The 24,767-nt window shown below is 44.2% G+C and overlaps 2 protein-coding genes across 17 annotated transcripts in view; both read right to left on the bottom strand.

Annotated features, from left to right (window-relative positions):
• Window positions 1–24,767, bottom strand: part of ATG5 (autophagy related 5) — a 144,487-nt gene that overhangs the window by 61,344 nt on the left and 58,376 nt on the right. The gene's annotated exons all lie outside the window — the stretch shown is intronic.
• On the bottom strand, window positions 13,283–15,225 carry LOC135982296 (uncharacterized). The gene is made up of 2 exons (XM_065588288.1): window positions 14,823–15,225; window positions 13,283–13,920 (listed from the first exon to the last, which is right to left on the bottom strand). Exons 1-2 carry the CDS (start codon window positions 15,223–15,225, stop codon window positions 13,418–13,420), a joined length of 906 nt encoding a protein of 301 aa, XP_065444360.1. The 3' UTR covers window positions 13,283–13,417.

Raw genomic sequence — 24,767 nt, forward strand, 5'->3', positions numbered from 1 at the left:
ACTTTAAAAGGGCAAAGAGGATATTCAGATAAGATCAACCAAGCAGAACAAATACCAAAAAAAGGAAGGGTAGGAGGGAGACGACAGGTGGGGAGCTAATCGGGAGCATACTGAAAAATACCTTTAAAATTGAGAAAGGTTTGTTATTAAGAAGTAGAGAGAGATATAGAGACATCAGTGCTCTAGGGGCCACAAAGTCATGATCAACTGCCAACCTAAGACACAACAGATGGCTCTCTTAAGGCATATATGTTGTGTCTTATCACATATACCCAATGCAACAATGCTCAGCTTGATCTCAAATACAGTCAAGGTCTAAATTTTTTTTTTTTTAAATCCAACATGTTACAGGGAACCAAAAGTAACTCCAATTAGACAGGACTAATATGATCGCTGTGATTCAATCCAGGCAAAAAAGGTTTATCTGTATCCTGAACAAGCTACCAATGATTGATACATATTATAGAATCAAGGGCTGGAAGGGGCCTCAAGAAATAATCAAGACCAGCTCTTGTGCTGATGCAGGATCAAGTAAACCTAAAGTCCAGGGGTTCTCACAACAAATTTTTTGGTGGTCTCAATGTGCGGCCACCCACTCTTGCTGGTGGCAGCTCTGACAATTTTTCCTAAAATACTTAAATAAAATACAATGATTTGGACATGTATATGTGCATTTTTTCCCCTAAAGTTAATTATGTAGGGGTTTTTTTTTTCCAAACTCAAACAAAATAACGTACTGTTGTCTCTATTCTTTACTGGACCTAAATAGAATGGAAACAAAAATAAGGTGCTTTTCATGTTCTTGTCTTTTCTTGTTGTTTCTTTTGGTTGCTTTTTTGTTTTAGACTTGCTAGCTAGTAAGTCTGCTGCTGTGAAAAGTGGCATGTGTGTGTTCGTTAATATTTTTCACAGCAGCAAACTTGCTAGCTAGCTGGGAGATAGTGAAAAGTGATATTAACAAACATACAAATACCACTTTTCACAGCAAATTTACTCAGCCCCGGCAAGCTGGGGGACAAATTAAGCCCTGGATGGGGAGGTGGGTAGGGAGGCAGTAGGGAATCAGGGGCCATGGATAGGGGGGACCAGAGGAGGCAGCGGGGACCAGGTGCAATGGGGGGGGCGCAGCTTAGGGGCTGGGGGAGGCAGCGGGAGCCAGTGGTGATGGGAAGGGTGGCGAGCCTGGGGTCAGGCTGAAGCCCTGTGGCCAGGGACCAGAGCCCACTGCTCCATGGCCGAGCTTGCTGCCACCACCCCAATGCTGAAGCCAGGAGCCCTAGCCCCATCAGCCCCAGGAAGGTGGGGAATTCACACCAGCTGCCTACTCTTCCAGCGTTTCTGGCTCCAGAGGGGGACAGGGCCCAACCCCTGCTGGCAGCCTGGGGGAGGAGACGCTACTTGCCCCCCCCACACCAAATCACCGCCTACGAAGCTGTGGTCACAAAAAAAGTCCCTGGTGGCCGAATGCGGTCGCAGTGACCGCATTTGAGAAACGCTGACTTAGACCATACCTGACAACTTTTTGTCCTGTTTCTCATAATCTCCAACAATGGGGATTCCACAACTTTTTCACATAAAAGTCAGGTTTTCTAAACCTTTTATCATTTTTGTTGCTCTCATCTGGGCTTGCCCCCGTTTGTTCCCATCCTTCCTAAAGTGGGTTGCCCTGAACTGGACACAGTACTCCTGTGGAGGCCTTACTAGTGCTGAATGGAGCAGGACAATTACCTCCTGTGTCTTACACACGACATTGCTGTTAAACACCCCAGAATGATATACCTCTACCCCAATATAACGCGACCCAATATAACACGAATTCGGATATAACGCGGTAAAGCAGTGTTCTGGGGGCGGCGGGGGGGGAGGGCTGCACACTCCAGTGGATCAAAACAAGTTCGATAAAACACGGTTTCACCTATAATGCGGTAAGATTTTTTGGCTCCCAAGAACAGCGTTATATCAAGGTAGAGGTGTATTAGTCCTTTTCACAGCTGCATAACACTGCAGATTCTCATTTAATTTGTGATCCATTTTACCCCCAGATCTTTTTCAGCAGTACTACCACTTAGCCAGTTATTCCCCATTTTGTAGTTGTGCATTTGATTTTTTCCCTTCCTAAGTGTAGTCCTTTGCCTTTATTGAATTTCATCTTGTTGAATTCAGACCGGTTCTCCAATTTGTCAAAGTCATTTTGAATTTTACTTCTGTCCTCCAAAGTGCTTGCAACCCCTTCCAGCTTGGTGTCATCTGCTAATTTTATAAGCATACTCTCCACTCCATTATCCAAGCCATTAAGGAAATACTGAATAGCACTGGACCAAGAATTGACTCCTGTTAACTACTCTTTGAGTACAGTCTTTCAACCTGTTTTACACTCACCTTATAGTAATTTAATCTAAACCACATTTCCTTTGTTTGCTTAAGAGAATGTCATGTGGGACTCTGTCAAAAGCCTTACTAAAATCAAGATATTGCTACAAGCTGTAAGAGGAATTAACTTAAATTTGTGGTCAGTGGAGCAGTGGTGCTGTTTCAATGTCATGCGGTAAGGGCACAGCCTGTGTGAAGTGCACAACTGAAATACTTCGGTACCATGTCTAAACACGTGGCTTTTCATGCAAAGGTTGTGGCTGAAATAGACCCCAGACACTTACTTTACAATCGGAAAACAAGTTATTTCAATAAGTGAGAACATGAAGAAGGATGACCTCCTCACTCTAACTGCTGTCCACCATCAATGGGAGGTTAGAGACCGGGTAAGATTGTCTTAGAAGCCCAGCAATACACAACGATTTGAGGATGGTTGACTGCATCCCTTCACTAAGTTGATAACACCTGTCCATTATGGCAACATACTACGTGAAATAACTAAGACATGTAAGGGACTGAACCACAGGTGGGTCTCAAGCAACCAATACTATCCATTGACATCTTACCAGAAAACAAGCTAAACCAAACCAACATCAGCATATAGATCTAATTTACCTTTTCAGTGCTTAGATATAAATGACAGGCTTTACTGCAATGCCTAGGAGCATTTAAGGCTACAGTAAAAAGATAGTAAGGAGACTGTGGAAGAGCTATGAGGAATACATTTTTCTAGTGCTCCTATGGGAGTGGATACCCTTCCCATAGTCTTAAAAACCTTGTCCTTTTATTTTAGTCTAGTATAATGCTTTTTGTTGTGGTTGCTTCAATCTTCACTAAAAAGATTCAGACCTGATGCTTAACAAAAATATTAACAACTAGGGGGAAGGATCTCAGGCCAAAATAAGAAAAGAACAGGTTAAAGAATATGGTATATAGTTAAGTTAGGTGTATTCAAGTCAGCAGTGTCTAATAAACTTTGCCCTAGAGTAATTAAGAAAACAGCAAAGCAATTCTTGAACCATTAGCGATTATCTTTGAGAATTCATGGAGGATGGCTGAAGTCCCAAAGGACTGGAAATGGGCAAATATATTACCTATCTTCAAAAAGGGGGGAAAGCAGGACCCAGAGAATTATATAACAGTCAGCCTAAATCAATATCAGAAATATACTAGAACAAATAATTAAACAATTTGTTCAAACCTAGACGATGATAGGAGGATGTGTAATAGTCAACACATTTGTCAAGAGCAAATTGTGCCAAACCAATCTAATTTTCTTCTTTGACAGGTAGAAATGATATACTAAAGCGCCTGGAATTTAGTAAGACTTTTGACACAGTCCCACTTGACAGTCTCATAAGCAAACTAGGGAAATGTGCCCTAGATTAAATTACTATAAAGTAGGTGCACAACTGGTTGAAATACTGAACTCAGTAACACAGGCAGTGGGGCTCAGAGTCTAAACAGTGACCGAAGTATGACCTTGCCAACGTTCACATACTCCCTCAAAGTCATGGTGATGGCGTAATGAGTGAATATATGTATGGAGTATCAGGTAGTAGCACTGCAAAGATCCAGGATAGGTAAGTGGGCAGAGATGTTATCAAAAGCTTAGGGTCTGTGATGGTAAGGCACTGTTCTGGGACAAACATGCCCAGGAGCAAGTTGCCAAAGGTTCAACTGGAGACCCCATTAAAGTAGTTAACACTGTTAAGGTCCCAAAGCAGAACTGATGCTCTTACAGGTGGAATCAGGTGAGCAATTCTCTTGAGAAACTCTTTTTCCCCTTGAAAATGGGGCGTGAGTGGCAGAAGTATCTGCCAGATGAACCTTTAGGGAATTTAAGGAAAGGCCAGAAGACTTCAGATTTAGTAAGTATTCCAAAATGCCCTAGATACTCGTCCTCATAGGCTGAATCCCTTAAGCAGAAGCCCAAACAGAAGTTGGTCCAATAAAAGATATTACCTCACCCACCATGACTCTCTAATATCCTGGGACCAACTCAGCTACAACTACACTGCGTACAATGGAAGATAGTAAATTAATTGACTGACAGTTAACTCACTTGATCAACTGCCAGTTAAATGCCAGTTTGGAGACTTGGTAAATATTTCTACCAGGACACATATTTGTGGCTTAGCTGAGACATGCGTGTCTTGGAACAAAATTTGTGAAGCATCCAGATGAGCTAACTCGAGTTAAACTGGAAATTAGATTAATTTGAGCTTAAAAACTAGTCTAGACATACCCTAAAAGAGAACTTTCAAGGCACACACAGGAATAACTGCAATTGTAAATATATACTTTCTCTAGTTGGGAAGAGTGTGACTTGGAATGAAGAAATCATATTCTTATTACCCTTGGGCTAGCTAATTTTATACTAGATTTGCTTCTCTTAGGAGCTGCAGTTACTCGGGCAGGACACACAGGCGAATGGGGACAGACACAGGGATGGATTTAAGCACCAGGCCACAACTTTATCAGTGAAGCACCATTCCCCAATATTATCTGCTCCATCTCCCCATACTAGGCATTTAAGTGGGTCCAGTGGAGGGGTTACAGGGCTCCCATTAGACAACCCATAATTCAGGGTTGACTCTCCTCAGCCTATCCCTAGGATTCAGGTTAGTCTGCTGAATCTTCTCACCCTCTCCCTTGTACAGGGGACCAGGGGCGTCCCTACCCATATGCAAAGTATGCAGTTGCTCCAGTCCCTGCTCTGCCTCTTCCCCATGGCCCCCGCCCCTGCTCCGCCCTAGCCCTGTGCTGCTCCAGTCCCTGCTCTGCCTCTTCCCCATGGCCCCACTCCACCCCTTCCCCAAAGCCCCCGCCCCTGCTCTGCCCCTGCCCCGCCTCTTTCCACCCCTGCTCCGTCCCAGCCCCGCCCCCACTCCCCTGAGGACTGCAGCAGAGGGCAGGCCTGCACTCACAGGCAGCAGAAAATGGAGCGACCCAGCCCGCTCCGCAGGCTCCCAGCCACACCACTGGTGAGTGCTAGGGGGTGGTTCCCCCCTGCCTCCCCCACAGAGGCCTAGGTCCAGCCCCTCCCCACCCCAAGGAGGTCTGGGGCCCCACACACACACACCGCCGCTGGGGGGACTACATAGGGCACCAAAATGGCTAGGGATGGCCCTGCAGGGGACAATAGGCTATGTCTACACTAGCAACTGGACATGGGTCCACATGCATGCTTGTGCCAGAACTTGCTTACCATCCACATCTAAACCCCATAAAAAATGGATACCCACCCTGTTCAGTAACTGCGATTCTTCGAGATGTCCCCCCATGGGTGCTCCACTCCAGGTGTGCTTGTGCCCCCTGTGCCTTTGATTGGAAATTTCTCATAGCAATGTATGTTCAACCCATGCATACAAGTTACTCAGTCTTGTGCTCTGTGCTGTTGTTATATAGCACTGTGCAGGCAAACTGCCCTCAGATCCTTCTCTACCTCGAAACTCCAAAGCAGAGGGGAAGGTGGAAGGGTAGTGGACCACCCATAGGGGGACACATCTTGAAGAACCACAGTTATTGCACAGAGTTTGTAACCATTTCTTCTTCAAGTAGTGTCCCTATGGGTGCTCCACTGTAGGTGACTACCACTCAGTTCCCCTTAAAGAGGTGGGGCTACAGTGCTGAGTCCAATATTGAATAAAAGATAGCCGAGTCGAATGCAGCATTGGAAAGCAGAGCCACGAGTTATTGCATAGTGCTCAACAAACGTATATATAGAGATCTAAGTCATGGCTGTAGAAGCAGAAACAGACCTCATATAGTGAGTTCATATGTCTGAGGGTGCTTGGAAATGACAAGCTTGGTAGCAACAACTAATGCAGTCGGCTATCCACTTGGAATGTCTTTGTTTAGAGATTGCAGACTCTTTTGATCTGTCTGCGCCTGAGAAATAATTTGGGAGTCTTTCTCTCCTGACATCAAGCGTGGGTAACAGCGCTCTTCTTTGCCTAGGTGAGATTTAGGGTGGAAGATCGGAAGGTGAATGAGTTGGTTAATATGAAACTCAGAAGATATTTTTGGTAAAATCTTGGGGTGTGGCCATAATGTGAAAGATACTGTGAAAGGGAGGTATGCCATAAGGGCCACTATTTCCCCAATTCGTTGAGCCAATGTGATGGCTACCAGAAATGCTGTTTTCATCGATAAATGGAGGAGCGAGCAGGTAGCCATTGGTTCAAACCGTGATCTTGTAATGCATTTAATAACCAGATTGAGGTCCCAAACAGGAGCAGGACATCTGACTGGTGGAAAAAGAGATTTCCAAGCTTCATGAGGAACCTCGTTGTTGGGTGGGAGAAAAACCTTCTATTGGAGAATGCAGTGATGGCTGCCACGTGGACTCTAATGGAGCTTGGGGATAGCCCTGAGATTTTTAGTTCTAGGATGTAGTCCAGTGTATCTGACAGAGATGAGGTTGTTGGTGGAATGTGTTTGAGGTCATATCAGCAGGCAAATCTCGTCCACATTTGTAAGTAAGTGTAGCATGTAGACTGTTTTCTGCTGTGTAACAGCACTCTTTTTACTTCCTCTGAACAGGTTGTTTCTAATCCCATGAAAAAGGTTGCGGTTCTTGCACGAAAATCATGGATTCCGTGACTTTCTGCGATCTCCGTGACTTCTGCAGCAGCTGGTGCGGCTGACTCCAGGACCAGCCGTTGCTGGAGTGACCCAGGCCACTGCTCGGGAGGCCCCGGACAACTGGCTCCAGGGACCGCCTAAGCAGTGGCTGGTCTGGCTGGTCCCGCGGATCGGGGTGGCCCCAGAGAGCGCCTGAGCAGCAATCCGAGGGGCTGTCCTGGGGCCAGCTGCACTGGCCGCTGCTCAGGTGGCCCCGGGCAGTGACCACCCGAGCAGTGGCCAGTGCGGCTGGCTCCAAGGAACTCCCAAGCAGTGGTCCTAGGGATGTCCTGGGGACCGCCTGAGCAGCAGCGGTCTTGGGGTGGTTCAAGCAGTGGCTCCAGGGGTGCCTGCAGGCACCCCATCTGGAGAGTAGTCCTGGGAAGCAGTGGCTGAGGGCAGTCAACCCCCAGCACTGGAGCCAGACCCCTCCCTCCAGAACAGGGGCAGTGGGGCCCCAGAAGTAGAGATTCAGTCAGGGGTATTTTTGGTAAAAGTCATGGACAGCTCATGGGCCGTAAATTTTTATTTATTGCCCGTGACCTGTCAATGACTTACCAAAAATACCCGTGACTACATCTTAGCCTTACCTATGACCCATCAACCAGACATAATTTGAGGCGAAGAACTCCAAAACTGAAGTGAAGGCTCTTTTTGCCTTCCTAAGAGAAAAGATTAGGAGCAGCCTGGAGAGTGATCATTGAGTAAACAGCTGTATCAGGTAAGGAAATCATGTTTGTCTGGGCTAGGTTAGAACTATTAAAAAAGGACAGAACCAGAGTTATTCTATTTTGAGTAGGACTTTAGATATTAGAGGAGTCGGGGTGAACCCATGCAGCAGACTCAACGACCCCCCAAAGGTCAGAGACCCAGCCCACCTCTGGACCAGAACTGGGCACATTTCTTGTGCATCACCATGGCGAACAGGTCTATTCAAGGGGTGCCCCATTGCCGGAATATGTGGTGAAGTATGATGGAATCTATCTTCCACTTGTGGCTTGAGAGAAGTGCCTGCTGAATGTGTTTGTAGTCACACTCTGAACTCCTGGAAAGTAAGCTGCTGTGAGGGCGAACTGATTGCACATTCACCAATTCCAAAGCTTGAAAGGCTCAGTGCAGAGGTAGGGGGATCTTTCCCTTCCTTGCTGGTTGATACAGAACATGCATGACATGTTCTCCATTATGAGCTTCATGTGTGCCCCTGATTAGTGGTAGAAACTGGAGACAGGTGTATCTGACTGCCCTATATTCCAGGAAGTTGAAGTACAGAGTGGTTTCTTGAGGTGTTCACCTGCCCTATGGTGGGGGTCTAGAATTTTTGTGCCTTCATAAGGTGTTGAGTAGGCCTTAAATCTAGGATAGGTCTCTAACTGCCGTCCTTTTTTGGAATCAGGAAATACCCAGAATAAAACCCCTTCCCTCTTTGCTGCACAGGAACCAGTTCTATAGCACTCTGGAGTAGGAGAGAGTCTTTTTCCTGTCATAGCAGGTTCTCATGAGAGTGGTCTGTGAAGAGGGACAGGGAAGGGGGGTTGGCAGATGGAAGAAAAGCAAAGTGGATGGGGTATCCTGTGAAAATGATCTCCAGATTACACTTGTCCATAGTGAATAACTCCCAAGCCTGTTGGAAGTGATAAGGGTGGTCACCAAAGAGAGGAAGGCTGGAGAATCAATTCAGCTGGTAAGAATGGGGATCTCAACCATCCTGTCAAAATTGGTGCTTTGAGGTGGAAGTCTATGAGGTTGAAGGTTGAGAAGTGGGTTGTTTTCTTCTCTGGAATCTCTGTCTGTGGTGTTGAGGTTCATATGATCTCTGGGACTTAAGAATTGAGCAGGATGGGATCTTTGCGCCATCTGGGACTTACTAAACTCTCCCATGGGTAGGTTATAGATCCTAAGTGAACAAAAAGTAGCCCTGGAGTCCTTTAACATGTACAGATTCATCTGTGCTGTCAAACAGATTAGTACCATCAAAAGGGACATCTTCAACCAATATTTTGGACCGCCTTTGGAAATCTTGAGAGCTGGATCCAGGAGGCACTCCTCACAACTACTGCTGTAGAAATCGAACAGGCAGCAGTATCAGCAGCATCTAGGGAGATATGCAGAGATGTTCTAGTGAGCAGCGGGCCTTCTGCAATAATTGCCTGGAATTGCTCTATGTTCTGCTGGTTGATTCTCAACAAATGAGTTCAGCTTGGTATAATCGGTATTTCACTATTAAAGCCTGGTAGCTGGTGATTCTGAATTGTAAAGTAGCTGACGCATACAATTTTTCTACCAAATAGGTAAAGGCGCTTACTAGGATCCTTGTCGTAGAGTATAGATTTTGGCTGGTGGTGCCACCCATGTTCATTAAACATGTAAACCACCAAAGAGTTAGAAGAGAGATGAGAAAATAAAAATTCTGAGTCTTCTAATGGAACATAGTATTTCTTATCCACTCTCTTGCATGTAGGTGGAATTGTGGCTGGGATGTACCAGATAGATATTGAGGCCCCACTGGACCCTGCAAAGGTTAATAGGCAAGGTCATGCAGGCAGATGAAGTTGCATAAAGAAGGTCAAGCAGCTTCTGATGTGATTCTTTAACCTCCTCAAGAGGGATCCTCAAAGAATCCACAATTCTTTTGACAAGGTCCTGAAACTGCTTGAAATCGTTCACCAGTGATGGAAGAAGTGGCATAATTGCTTCATTCAGGGATGAAGAACAACTGTTGGATGGTGGAGAGATGTCTTCATCAACCCTAACTTCCTGTTTCTCAAAGGTTTCTTCCTGAGGTTCTCATCTCTTAGAGAGGGAGGATGATGAAGACTATTTCTTTGATGCGTGGTGCTCAAGGCCCTAGAGAATTGCTGATAGGCCGCCCAAAGATCCTAGTATGGCTGAGGAGGCGGCGCATATTGCACGGTTGAGGGTATCTATGGGTGGTCATACCAGCAAGTCTGGGTATATCACAAGTGATACCAATCTCCTCAGAGACCTCTGGAAAAGAGCTTCTATAGGAATGGAGAGAAGAACCTTGCACAGATATTTGGGAGACCAAGACAAGATCTTCATCAGAATTCTCCTCTTCCAAATCATTCTGTAGCAGTGGAGCACTGGAAGAAACATGAGATGAAACAGTCAGTACTAGTCGAATGTCCAGAGACCTGGAAGTCCTCAGAGTGTATCGGAGCCAAGCAAGTGAGTTGGGCGTCTCGGACACAGCAAGGTCTCAAGGAAAGCTAAATTCCTGAGGTACCAAGAGTGTTGCCAGTACCATGTCCACAGCCCACAACCAAGTAATAGTGTCTGAGAGAGTTGATGGTACCGTGAATCTCAACTGCTCTGAGCAATGGAGCCCAAGCTGGCTTCTTTGGTGACGGGTGAGAAGAGGTAGAGCTCTTCTTGCCATCTCGCTCTGCTAACAGTACTTATGACCTCTCAGAGCCCAACTGCTCCAGGCACCCAAAACAATGTGCCCATGCTGCTGGGGAGGTGCATGTGACTGCTCTTGCAGCTTCCCTTTGCTTCCCAGTCATTTTCTGTGGGTAAGCAAAGAAATCTGCAGCGGACATGAATTCTCCACACATAGTGTCACAGAATTCCCCCAAGAGTAAACTAAGTTAAGGGCTGTTATACAGAGGACAGTGATCAACTGTTTTCAATGTCCACTGAAGGAAGGACAACAAGTAATCTTAATCTGCAGCAAGGGATATTTAAGTTAGATATGAGGGGAAATGTTTACTATAAGGATAGTCGAGTACTGGAATAGGTTACCAAGGGAGGTTGTGGAATTCCCATTATTGGAGGTTTTTAGAAACATGTTAGACAAACAACTGTCTGGGTCAGTCTAGGCATACTTGGTCTTGCCTCAGCACAGTGGGATGGGCTGGTTGATCTCTCAAGGTCCATTGCAACCATACATTTGTACAATTCTATGAAATCTGTAGTTTGCATAAAACATTTGTTCAATTCTTCAGTTTTTAAAGCTATTACCTCTTGTAATAGCAAAAATTAACTGCAAAATACCAAAGCAGCATTCTGGGTCACAGTATTGTGGGACAAACAGTGCAGATATGTTATAGACATGTGTTAATGCAGATGCATACTTCCTTATCACAGCTGTTAGTAATCTACCTTGCTCAACCCAGCAGTCTGACAGTTCAAAAGCTAAACAGGATTTTGGTATGAGTGGCTCAGGAGGAATGATAAAGGGATTCAAAGCCTTTCACCTTATATAAATTCACTTGTTTGACTCCAATGTAGTGCTAGTGACTCAAAAAATTAGCACCTGATGAGATATCATGGTGTGGAAGTCTCCATCCAGCAGACATTTTCCCCTCAATCAGTTCCAGCCCTTTAAAGTAGTGTCACCAAGCCCTCATTTTAAATTCACAAAGGAAGATTTTCTTTTGTTCAGTCTTGGAAGTGGTTCACCTCATACAAAGTCCCCTTCAGTGTCAAGATTAAATTAAGGTCCCTTAGGGTATGTCTACACTACAAAATTAGGTCGAATTTATAGAAGTCGGTTGTTTAGAAATCATTTTTACAAGGTCAATTGTGTGTGTCCCCACACAAAATGCTCTAAGTGCATCAAGTTGGCGGACTGCGTCCACAGTACCGAGGCTAGCGTCAACTTCCAGAGCGTTGCACTGTGGTAGCTATCCCACAGTTCGCGCAGTCTCTGCCACCCATTGGCATTCTGGGTTGAGATCCCAATGCCTGATGGGGCAAAAACAGTGTCGTGGGTGATTCTAGGTACATGTCATCAGGCCCCACCCTCACTCCCTCCCTGCCGTGAAAGCAACGGCAGACAATCGTTTCACGCCTTTTTTCAGCCCAGACGCCATAGCACTGGGATCATGGAGCCCACTCAGATCACCGCGGCAATTATGAGCACTTTAAACACCACGCGCATTATCCTGGAGTATATGCACGACCAGAACCTGCCAAGGCAAAAGCAGGCGAGGAGGCGACGGCAGTGCAGCGATGAGAGTGATGAAGAAATAGATATGGACATAGACCTCTCACAAAGTACGGGCGCCAGCAATGTGCAAATCGTGGTGTTAATGGGGCAGGTTCATGCCGTGGAATGCCGATTCTGGGCCAGGGAAACAAGCACAGACTGGTGGGACCGCATAGTGTTGCAGGTGTGGGACGATTCCCAGTGGCTGCGAAACTTTCGCATGCGTACGGGCACTTTCATGGAACTTTGTGACTTGCTTTCCCCTGCCCTGAAGCGACAGAATACCAAGATGAGAGCAGGCCTCACAGTTGAGAAGTGAGTGGCAGTAGCCCTGTGGAAGCTTGCAACGCCAGACAGCTACCGGTCAGTCGGGAATCAATTTGGAGTGGGTAAATCTACTGTGGAGGCTTCTGTGATCCAAGTAGCCAATGCAATCAAAGAGCTGCTGGTATCAAGGGTAGTGATTCTGGGAAACGTGCAGGTCATAGTGGATGGCTTTGCTGCAATGGGATTCCCTAATTGTGGTGGGGCGATAGATGGAACCCATATCCCTCTCTTGGCACCTGAGCACCAAGCCAGCAAGTACATAAACTGCAAGGGGTACTTTTCAATGCTGCTGCAAGCACTGGTGGATCACAAGGGACGTTTCACTAACATCAACGTGGGATGGCCAGGAAAGGTACATGATGCTCGCGTCTTCAGTAACTCTGGTCTGTTTCAAAAACTGCAGGAAGGGACTTTCTTCCCAGACCAGAAAATAACCGTTGGGGATGTTGAAATGCCTATAGTTATCCTTGGGGACCCAGCCTACCCCTTAATGCCATGGCTCATGAAGTCATACACAGGCAGCCTGGACAGTAGTCAGGACCTGTTCAACTATAGGCTGAGCAAGTGCAGAATGGTGGTAGAATGTGCATTTGGACGTTTAAAAGCGCGCTGGCACAGTCTACTGACTCGGACAGACCTCAGTGAAACCAATATTCCCATTGTTATTACTGCTTGCTGTGCGCTCCACAATATCTGTGAGAGTAAGGGGGAAACATTTATGGCGGGGTGGGAGGTTGAGGCAAATCGCCTGGCCGCTGATTACGCCCAGCCAGACACCAGGTCGGTTAGAAGAGCACAGCAGGGTGCAGTGCGCATCAGAGAAGCTTTGATAACCAGTTTCATGACTGGCCAGGCTACGGTGTGAAAGTTCTGTTTGTTTCTCCTTGATGAATCCACCTCCCCGCACCCCCCCCCCCCCCCGGTTCACTCTACTTCCCTGTAAGCTAACCACCCTCCCCTCCCCCCTTCAATCACCGCTTGCAGAGGCAATAAAGTCATTGTTACTTCACATTCATGCATTCTTTATTAATTCATCACACAAATAGGGGGATAACTGCCAAGGTAGCCCGGGAGGGGTGGAGGAGGAGGGAAGCGCCAGGTGGGGTGGGGGAGGAGATAAAGACAAGGACACACTGCACTTTAAAACTTATTGAAGGCCAGCCTTCTGTTGCTTGGGCAATCCTCTGGGGTGGAGCGGCTGGGTGGCCGGAGGCACCCCCACCGCGTTCTTGGGCATCTGGGTGAGGAGGCAATGGAACTTGGGGAAGAGGGCTGTTGGTTACACAGGGGCTGTAGCGGCGGTCTCTGCTCCTGCTGCCTTTCCTGCAGCTCAACCATACGCTGGAGCATATCAGTTTGATGCTCCAGCAGCCGGAGCATCGACTCTTGCCTTCTGTCAGCAAGCTGACACCACCTATCCTCTTCAGCCAGCCACTTGCTCTCTTCAGCCCGCGATTCAGCCCTCCACCTCTCCTCGCGTTCATATTGTGCTTTTCTGCACTCTGACATTGTCTGCCTCCACACATTCTGCTGTGCTCTGTCAGCGTGGGAGGACATCTGGAGCTCCGAGAACATGTCATCCCGAGTGCGCCTTTTTTGCCTTCTAATCTTCACTAGCTTCTGCAAAGGAGAAACATTTGCAGCTGGTGGAGGAGAAGGGATAGGTGGTAGTTAAAAAGACATTTTAGAGAACAATGGGTACACTCTTTCACATAAATCTTGCTGTTCACATTACACAGCACATGTGCTTTCGTTACAAGGTCGCATTTTTCCTCTTATGTTGAGGGCCTGCCGGTTTGGTGTGAGAGATCACTCACGCAGTGCCAGGCAACAGAATTCGGCTTGCAGGCAGCCATGGTAAGCCACGGTCTTTTGCCTTTTTTCACCTTCATAACATGTGGGAATGGTTTCAAACAGCAGTGCCCTCATTTCCCATACCAAGCGGCTGTTGGGTTGGCCATTTAAAATGGGTTTGCAATTTAAAAGGAGGGGCTGCGGTTTCCGGGTTAACGTGCAGCACAAACACAACTAACCTCCCTCCCCTCCCCCCGACACCCAATTCTCTGGGATGATCACTAACAGCGGGGAACATTTCTGTTCAGCAGAGCAGGAACGGGCACCTCTGAACATCCCCTTAATAAAATCACCCTAGTTCAACCAGGTGACCATGAATAATATCACTCTCCTGAGGATAACAAAGAGAGATAAGGAATGGATGTTGTCTGCATGCCAGCAAACACCGGGACCATACGCTGCCAGGCTTTGTTATGCAATGATTCCAGACTACGTGCTACTGGCCTGGCGTGGTAAAGTGTCCTACCATGGAGGACGGAATAAGGCAGCCCTCCCCAGAAACCTTTTGCAAAGGCTTTGGGAGTACATCAAGGAGAGCTTTCTGGAGATGTCCCTAGAGGATTTCCGCTCCATCCCCATACACATTAACAGACTTTTCCAGTAGCTGTACTGGCCGCGAATGCCAGGGCAAATTAATCATTAAACATGCTTGCTTTTAAACCATGTGTAATATTTACAAAGGTACACTCACCAGAGGTGCCTTGTGTGCCCTCAAGGTCTGGGAGCACGCCTTGGGTGGGTTCGGGGGTTATTGGTTCCAGGTCCAGGGTGAAAAACGTCTCCTGGCTGTTGGGGAAACCGGTTTCTCCGCTTTCTTGCTGAGAGCTATCTTCAATGTCTTCATCATCATCTTCCTCGTTCCCGAAACCTGCTTCCGTGTTTCGTGATTCTCCATTGACAGAGTCAAAGCACAGGGTTGGGGTAGTGGTGGCTGCACCCCCTAGCATGGCATGCAGCTCAGCGTAGAAGCGGCATGTCTGCGGTTCTGCCCGGGACCTTCCGTTTGCCTCTCTAGTTTTGTGGTAGGCTTGCCTTAGCTCCTTAATTTTCACGCCGCACTGCTGCGCGTCCCTGTTATGGCCTCTGTCCTTCATGCCCTTTCAGACTTTTTCTAATGTTTTGGCATTTTGTTTACTGCTACAGAGTTCAGCTAGCACTGATTCGTCTCCCCATATGGCGAGCAGATCCCGTACCTCCTGTTCGGTCCATGCTGGAGCTCTTTTGCGATCCTGGGGCTCCATCATGGTTACCTGTACTGATGAGCTCTGCGTGTTCATCTGGGCTCTCCACCACGCTGGGCAAACAGGAAAATCAAAATTTCACGGGCCTTTTCCTGTCTATCTGGCCAGTGCATCCGAGTTGAGAGTGCTGTCCAGAGCGGTCACAATGGAGCACTCTGGGATAGCTCCCGGAGGCCAATACCGTCGAATTGCGTCCCCACTACCCCAAATCCAACCCGGAAAGGCCGGTTTCAGCGCAAATCTCCTTGTCGGAGGTGGATTAAAGAAATCGATTTAAAGAGCCCTTTTAAGTCCAAAAAAAAAGGGGGGGGGGCTTCGTCGTGTGGACGGATCCAGGCTTAAATTGAGGTAACGCTGCTAAATTCAACCTAAAATCGTAGTGTAAACCAGGCCTTATAGTTTAATGTAGCAGTCTCCAAAACCAAAGGACATAAAGGAGGTGGCTTTTTTAAATGTAAACTGCAAGTACCTCTTTCTTTCTGGCCCAGTCACTTGCAAGGTGTTTTGGCTTGTGCATATTCCACACATTTCCTCAGGGCTCACAGAGGACATGTCTATACTTACCAGGGATCAACGCTGCTGTGATCGATGCAGCGGGGTCGATTTAGCATGTCTAGTGAAGACCCGCTAAATTGATAGCGGAGAGCTCTCCGGTCGACTCCAGTACTCCACCGGAACGAGACAATTAAGGTAAGTCGACAGGAGAGCATCTCCCGTCAACACAGCATGGTGTACACACCGCAGTAAGTTGAGCTAAGCTACGGCAACTCCAGCTATGTTATTCACATAGCTGGAGTAGTGTAACTTAGGTCGACTTACTGTAGTAGCGTAGACAAAGCCAGAAAGCACCTCTCTCCCCACCCAGCCTCCTGTATTCTTCGAGCAAATTCTGTTTACAATTCATAGATACCAAGACCAGAAGAAACTGTTATAGATTCATAGATTCTAGGACTGGAAGGGACCTCAAGAGGTCATCGAGTCCAGTCCCCTGCCCTCATGGCAGGATCAAATACTGTCTAGACCATCCCTGATAGACATTTATCTAACCTACTCTTAAATATCTCCAGAGATGGAGATTCCACAACCTCCCTCGGCAATTTATTCCAGTGTTTAACCACCCTGACAGTTAGGAACTTTTTCCTTATGTCCAACCTAAACCTCCCTTGCTGCAATTTAAGCCCATTGCTTCTTGTTCTATCCTTAGAGGCTAAGGTGAACACGTTTTCTCCCTCCTCCTTATGACACCTTTTAGATACCTGAAAACTGCTATCATGTCCCCTATCAGTCTTCTCTTTTCCAAACTAAACAAACCCAATTCTTTCAGCCTCCCTTCATCGGTCATGTTCTCAAGATCTTTAATGATTCTTGTTGCTCTTCTCTGGACCCTCTCCAATTTCTCCACATCTTTCTTGAAATGCGGTGCCCGGAACTGGACACAATACTCCAGCTGAGGCCTAACCAGAGCAGAGTAGAGCGGAAGAATGACTTCTCGTGTCTTGCTCACAACACACCTGTTAATACATCCCAGAATCACGTTTGCATTTTTTGCAACAGCATCACACTGTTGACTCATATGTAGCTTGTGGTCCACTATAACCCCTAGACCCCTTTCTGCCGTACTCCTTCCTAGACAGTCTCTTCCCATTCTGTATGTGTGAAACTGATTTTTCCTTCCTAAGTGGAGCACTTTGCATTTGTCTTTGTTAAACTTCATCCTGTTTACCTCAGACCATTTCTCCAATTTGTCCAGATCATTTTGAATTATGACCCTGTCCTCCAAAGCAGTTGCAATCCCTCCCAGTTTGGTATCATCCGCAAACTTAATAAGCGTACTTTCTATGCCAATATCTAAGTTGTTAATGAAGATATTGAACAGAGCCGGTCCCAAAACAGACCCCTGCGGAACCCCACTCGTTATGCCTTTCCAGCAGGATTGGGAACCATTAATAACAACTCTCTGAGAACGGTTATCCAGCCAGTTATGCACCCACCTTATAGTAGCCCCATCTAAATTGTATTTGCCTAGTTTATCGATAAGAATATCATGCGAGACCGTGTCAAATGCCTTACTAAAGTCTAGGTATACCACATCCACAGCTTCTCCCTTATCCACAAGGCTCGTTATCCTATCGAAGAAAGCTATCAGATTGGTTTGACACGATTTGTTCCTTACAAATCCATGCTGGCTATTCCCTATCGCCTTACCACCTTCCAGGTGTTTGCAGATGATTTCCTTAATTACTTGCTCCATTATCTTCCCTGGCACAGAAGTTAAACTAACTGGTCTGTAGTTTCCTGGGTTGTTTTTATTTCCCTTTTTATAGATGGGCACTATATTTGCCCTTTTCCAGTCTTCTGGAATCTCTCCCATCTCCCAATCTCTCGTTGTGTTCATTTAGTCTGACCTCCTGTATAACACAAATGCAGGAAGCAATGAGACCAGATGACCCATCTCCTGCCTCTCCCTTGGCCTGCATCAACCCCTGTCCTACACATCACAGTTGGCCTACGTGAAATCAGGTGGTGATCGAAGCTAGTGTACAACTGTCCACAGCACACAACATTTAATTGTCTTTGACAGCCTTAGTAGAGGTGCCCAGGATCCAAAGTGCATGGAGACATGCAGTAATTTTTGGGAGTGGCTCCTCTAGAACAAGTTTGAGACATCGGTGACCCACAATTATGAAGCTTATACTATTGCTGCCACAGCTCTACTAGTTGTAGAAATAAAGGATTGCACCGTCCAGGTCACTCAATTCACTCTCTTTCACAAGCAACTAAATTGCATTTATGTTCCTTGTACTGCACATCTGGACAACATAAATCATACCAGTGATGTGTAACCATAAGTATTTGGTAGAACCATTACAAATCAATCTGACTGTTAAGATGCCAGCTAAATAACAGACCATGAGATGTTCCTATTGACAAATTAGCTCTGAAACTGTATAGCACCAACAATCCTATGGAATTATGCCTAGAAGTCAATGTGGTAAAATGGTATCTACCCCTCCTATCAAAAATACCCACCTTTCCCATTGATCAGACCCCTAGCACACATTACCTCTACCTGGGAAGAGGGGAAGTAGCCTTCTCCAAAGTCAGCACCAGTCCTTGCCGTTGTAGCTCTAACCTTGTTGTTGGGCTAGTTACAAACACTTTATAAATCACTTTAAACTGCTCAGCCAAACAGTCATATTATGTATGTGAAGATCTCTTTTTATCCAGAATACCTCACGCAAACAGCAAACATTCTACAAGCATCACATTTAAAACTTATCCTTTATCAACCTTATTTACATTGTATTATATATAGAATTAACATTTAATTTAAAGTTGGTAGTTCTTTCATGGCTTGGCTATTGAAGGATCCCTCTGTAAGACTTAAGGGTGCCAAAATCATTCAAAAACAACGAGAAGTCCTTGTGGCACCTTAGAGACTAACACATTTTTTTCAGGGTTCCTGTTCTTGTATCATAAAAATGCAGAGTCAAACAACCAAGAATAATGCTGCTGCTGTTTTGGTAATGGAGAATAGGAAGAGTTAGAGATAAAAATTTGCCCTGCCTATCTGTGACTACAATCTATCTGTTACCCTTTTTCAGACTAACAAAGTATGTCTGAATATTGACAAGGTATTTGTTATAGAGTATGGAGACGACTTTCACTTTTAGCATTACATTACTACAAGTAGGAAAAAAAAGTGTTTTTTTCTTTTTCATAAAGGAGTCTTACAATCGCTTTTTTGGATGGAAAAATCCCCACGATATGTTGACCTCTTGCCAACTGTTTTATTACTGAAGAAATCAAAATAAGTAAATAAAATTGTCCAGATGATACCTCTGAGCATTGCAATGTGAACTCACTGTTCGGAGAAGTTGGCAAGTTTGCAGGTATTTCCAGACTACTTCCAGGTATTAGGTGATAATGATCTGCTATGGAGAACTAGAAGGTAATTTGTTCCATGGTAAAAGATTCAGGCTAAATAGCTGCAGAGAAATAGATTCAAATGGTGTCACACGAGGATATAGATTTCGTATCCCATCTTATGGAGCAGATTGACAGAGCTTTCACCAAACATTTATAATGGGAATAAACTGTTGCTTCCTTACATTAATACATGGCATTCATTCTTTAGGGGATGACCTCTAAAGTAAATGCCAACTAATGTCATGTGTTCTTCAATCCATTATTTAATTGGTTGATCTCTTATAGGCATCACGGAAGAGGCAGGTATTGAAAAGAGATCTGAAAGTGGAGAGAGTAGTGAAGGCTTCCCATGCATATAGTTATTCAACTGTGAATTTGGTTTTAAACATGCAAATTCAAAACACATTGAAATTAAGTTCATTAATATTAAATAAGTCATGAAATTCACAAGCCTGTAACACCTTGTTATTAAGGGTGCCATCTTACGGTTATATTACCTAATTATGCCTAATTATTGGAAAATTATATTTAACTTTACTGCAAACTGAAACTGTGCCTTTGGGATCAATTTGAGCAGCCAAGCTGAAGAATCACAATTCTTCATGTCCAAACTGCAAACAAGACACCTAATATAAATAAGGAAAACTTTAAAGCACTGTTTAAAATTACAGTGTATAGTAACATGGCTTTAAAAAAAAAAAAAAAAAAGAAGGCAGTTTAACTTTTAAATTCCCCCTCCAAGGCATTTATCACAATGGAACAGGCATAGTTCCAGTGGACAAAGAACTCTCATATAGTTTTATATCTCTCTGGAGGCCATTTACAAATGTTTTAAGAACATAAGATGTAGAGGCCTTTGATTCATCACATCTACAAAGCACAGTAAAACTGCTGGTGTACTGTAGACAAGATACAAATGGCCAACAAGCAATAGCTGCTTGAAAATGTGTTACAAACATGATTATCTAAATTATTGTGACAAGGGAAAGTGACGTTGCTCTATTCCAGACAGGCTACAGAGAACGGCCTTCCTAACAGAGAATGGCTTATTCTGGAAAAGAGTTCATTCTTTAAATAGTTTTCCTTCTGAAAATTTTAAAACTTTAATTTGTATAATATTAAAGTTTTTGCTTTTCTTTTGTTGACAATGCAAAGGAGGAGAGAGAGTATACATATGGGAAACAGAAGTCCAGATAGGGACAGAGGGAAGGGGGAAAAAAACCTAACAAGAAGGAAGTATTCTTGTGGGAATGGGAAGAGAGATAGAAGGGTTAGGGAGGCAAGGCTATATGGGAAAAAACTAGGTATGGGTTAAAGAACTTGCCCTGAGGCCTTACAAAATTTAAAAATGAGCCTTGTGGGAAATGGGGAACAACACAGATTAGGAAGAGTCATAATAAGAAATTTTCAACAACAGATAAGGAGATGGAGAGAAGAGGCAGAAAAACCAGAAATGAACACAGAATAGGCAAAACAGAAGATAAAGAGCAGGGAAAAAATTAACAACATTACATGGAGGATTTAGAAGTTAGTGAACTTTAGTGTTTATATTATTTTAGTTTTCTGAATAATATTCCACAACTACTTTTTTGGGAGGAAGAGCTGATAACACAATGTTATTAATAAGATTCAAGTCAATTTGTTGCAGGCATGTAACTATGTTAATGAGTCAGTTACTTTGAAAAATTACACTGGTCTACAATTTTTGAGAAGTCGTCTGCTTCAGAGATAAAATGTGCTATTTATTATGTATTTTGATGTACTGAATTAAAATATGACAATTAAAACAACTGATTGGCTACTGTTTCTAAGATATTTAAGTTTTTACATTTTATGTCTATGTATATTGTGTAGATAGTAGAGTTTTAATCATAAATTGTAAACCTAGGTCTTTTCATATGTTTATGGTTGCTTTACATGATAATATTTCACCTGTCCTGCTTATGTAACACTTTAAAAATCAGCAAAAGGGTTATATAAATAAAATTTATTATGAAACAAAAGGCAAAAAACTATTCTGTACATAGTTTAGTCCTATTCAGTGTCTACTCGGCGCTTCTTGGCTTGTCTCTTGTATTCATTAAATGGAGCATCTCTTGTCACTGTCCAGCAATAGTCTGCAAGCATTGATGGGCTCCATTTGCCCTGATAGTGTTTCTCCATTGTTGCAATGTCCTGGTGAAATCGCTCGCCGTGCTCGTCGCTCACTGCTCCGCAGTTCGGTGGAAAAAAATCTAGATGAGAGTGCAAAAAATTAATCTTTAGTGAAATGTTGCAACCAACGTTTTTGTATGCCTTGAGGAGGTTTTCCACCAACAACCTGTAGTTGTCGGCCTTGCTGTTTCCGAGAAAATTTATTGCCACTAACTGGAAGGCTTTCCATGCTGTCTTTTCCTTGCCACACAGTGCATGGTCAAATGCATCATCTCGAAGAAGTTCATGAATCTGAGGACCAACAAAGACACCTTCCTTTATCTTAGCTTCACTTAACCTTGGAAATTTTCCAGGGAGGTACTTGAAAGCTGCTTGTGTTTTGTCAATGGCCTTGACAAAGTTTTTCATCAGACCCAGCTTGATGTGTAAGGGTGGTAACAAAATCTTCCTTGATTCAACAAGTGGTGGATGCTGAACACTTTTCCTCCCAGGCTCCAATGACTGTCGGAGTGGCCAATCTTTCTTGATGTAGTGGGAATCTCTTGCACGACTATCCCATTCGCAGAGAAAACAGCAGTACTTTGTGTATTCAGTCTGCAGACCAAGAGAGCAACAACCTTCAAATCGCCACAAAGCTGCCACTGATGTTGGTCATAGTTTATGCACCCCAAAAGTTGTTTCATGTTGTCATAGGTTTCCTTCATATGGACTGCATGACCAACTGGAATTGATGGCAAAACATTGCCATTATGCAGTAAAACAGCTTCAAGATTCGTCTTCGATGAATCAATGAACAGTCTCCACTCATCTGGATCGTGAACGATGTTGAGGGCTGCCATCACACCATCGATGTTGTTGCAGGCTACAAGATCACCTTCCATGAAGAAGAATGGGACAAGACCCTTTTGACGGTTACGGAACATGGAAACCCTAACATCACCTGCCAGGAGATTCCACTGCTGTAGTCTGGAGCCCAACAGCCCTGCCTTACTCTTGGGTAGTTCCAAATCTCTGACAAGGTCATTCAGTTCACCTTGTGTTATGAGGTGTGGTTCAGAGGAGGAGGATGGGAGAAAATGTGGGTCCTGTGACATCGAGGGTTCAGGACCAGAAGTTTCATCCTCTTCCTGTTCCTCGTCTGATTCAAGTGAGAATGATTCTGGTGCATCAGGAACCGGCAGTCCTTCTCCGTGGGGTACTGGGCGTATGTATAGCTGATGGAATGTTTGGATAATGCACAGTCCACTTTTTCTTCTTTGACACACCTTTCCCAACTGGAGGCACCATGCTGAAGTAACAATTGCTGGTATGATCTGTTGGCTCTTTCCAAATCATTGGCATTGCAAAAGGCATAGATTTCCTTTTCCTGTTCAACCACTGGCGAAGATTTGTTGCACAAGTGTTGCAGCATATGTGTGGGGCCCACCTCTTGTCCTGATCTCCAATTTTGCAGCCAAAATAAAGGTGATAGGCTTTCTTAACCATAGTGGTTATACTGTCCCTTTTATGATGCAAAAGTCACTTCACCACAAACATAGCAGAAGTTATCTGCACTGTTCACACAAGTACGAGGCATCTCTGCTCACTTTGGCTAAACAGAAATGTGTCCCTTTGCAAAATCAAACACTGACAAATAAGAGAGCACAACACTGTATGATTTCTAGAGCTGATATAGCGCAATTTGTTCAGCAGAGTGATGTAAGCTTCATTATGATTGCATCATCCATGACTTGTAGGAATAACATGATGCAATTCATATCATGTATGACGCAATGCCAGCTTCAGATTGCATCATTCATTGTTTTGCCTAAAAAGCAAGTACTGTCCAAACCCAGTCATAGATTTATTCATAGATCCAGTCAAAGATGTATTTTAGTCATTTCTGGTTTAAATTGAGATCCCTTCCCTTTATAACTCACTTATCCTCCGCCATTCCCAAGTCAAGGGTCGTATATACTGACCCAATAGCATATCTTGAAAACTAGAGCCAATCAACAATTTTAAGCATCATTTTCGTTCTCAGTGACCCAGAATTAGTAAAGTTTGACTACATTTATTTCAGAAGCATTTTGGCTGTAGAGCAGTGTTATTTGACACAGCAGCAGGTTACATTCTCCTAATTGTCAAGCCCTGAACATTTTTTTTTCCAGATACAACCTCTGTAATTATCTTCACTTAATGTACAAGCTCATGTATTGAAGTTCCACTGTAAGAGTTCTGTTTTATTGCATTAGAAACTGGCCATATATTTTCCCCCTTAAAGGTCATCGGTGTATCTAGATGAAGCTCAAGAGAGGATATGCAAGGCATTAGGCCAAAGTAAATTTTTTTCTTTAAGCAGAAACAGCCACTGTACTTCTTCCCATTGCTCCTATATGAAAACATACATCTTATTTCTTAAATATGGAGTGTAACAAGATTTATATTATGGCCAACAATGACACATCTTGGCAGCTGTTAAGCTAGGCCAAATAAATGAATTTGATTATTGTTCCATAAAACACCCCAACTGCCATGTCTTGAAATGATAAAATATTAATTTCTAAAGAAAAATGTGGTCTGAGAAAAATACTTCTAACAAAGAAAAACACAAAACCATGCCCAAGAGGAAAAGTCACAAAAGTCCAAGAATTTTAGTAATCGATAACCAACACCATTCAAACATTTCAGCAACAAAACACACAGATATAATATTTTAACGACAAACCTGAAATGGCAAAAAAAGGAAAGCTTTAAGATACCATTTCATTAACCTGTTCCAGCTTCTCTCAGCATGCCTCAGACAACTGACTAACACTGTAGGAAGAAGCAGTAATAAAAAGTAAAGTAATATAGTAGTTTTACAGAATATTTTTTAAAGATCCCTCAATTTGTCTACCAGATATTTGAAAACAGAAGTTGCAGAAGGCACAGAAGTGGATGGGAGGGATACTGAAGGAACAGAATCATAGCATAATTACTGTTTTCTATAAACCACTCACAATAATCACAGCTTTTAAAAGTGTTGTACTAAGAAACCTGTATTTTCTCTTTAACTTTCACTAGTTATGTTTTTTAGCAATATTAATTAATATTTTCACTCAGCACTACGTTTGGTCCAATTTAATGGAAGATTCCTAAAAAGAACCACCAATTGGGTTGGCCTAAAATTTAAATGATGCTCTCCATAAAAGACATGTAAAGCTAGTGTTCTGATCATTTCATAGGACTGAGACAATCATAGAATCATAGAACTGGAAGGGACCTCAAGAGGTCATCTAGACCCCTGCACTTATGACAGGACTGAGTATAAACCATCCCTGACAGGTGTT

This window comes from Chrysemys picta, chromosome 3 (genome assembly GCF_011386835.1).
Source record: "Chrysemys picta bellii isolate R12L10 chromosome 3, ASM1138683v2, whole genome shotgun sequence".
Taxonomy (NCBI): Eukaryota; Metazoa; Chordata; order Testudines; family Emydidae; genus Chrysemys; species Chrysemys picta.

Excerpts from the sequence above, each read along its gene's own strand:
- LOC135982296 (XM_065588288.1), bottom strand. The coding sequence starts at position 15,225 with ATGAAGGACAGAGGCCATAACAGGGACGCGCAGCAGTGCGGCGTGAAA. Across the intron at positions 13,921-14,822 it reads GGGCACACAAGGCACCTCTG|CTGCAAATGTTTCTCCTTTG; the intron begins GTGAGTGTACCT and ends CTCCTCCACCAG.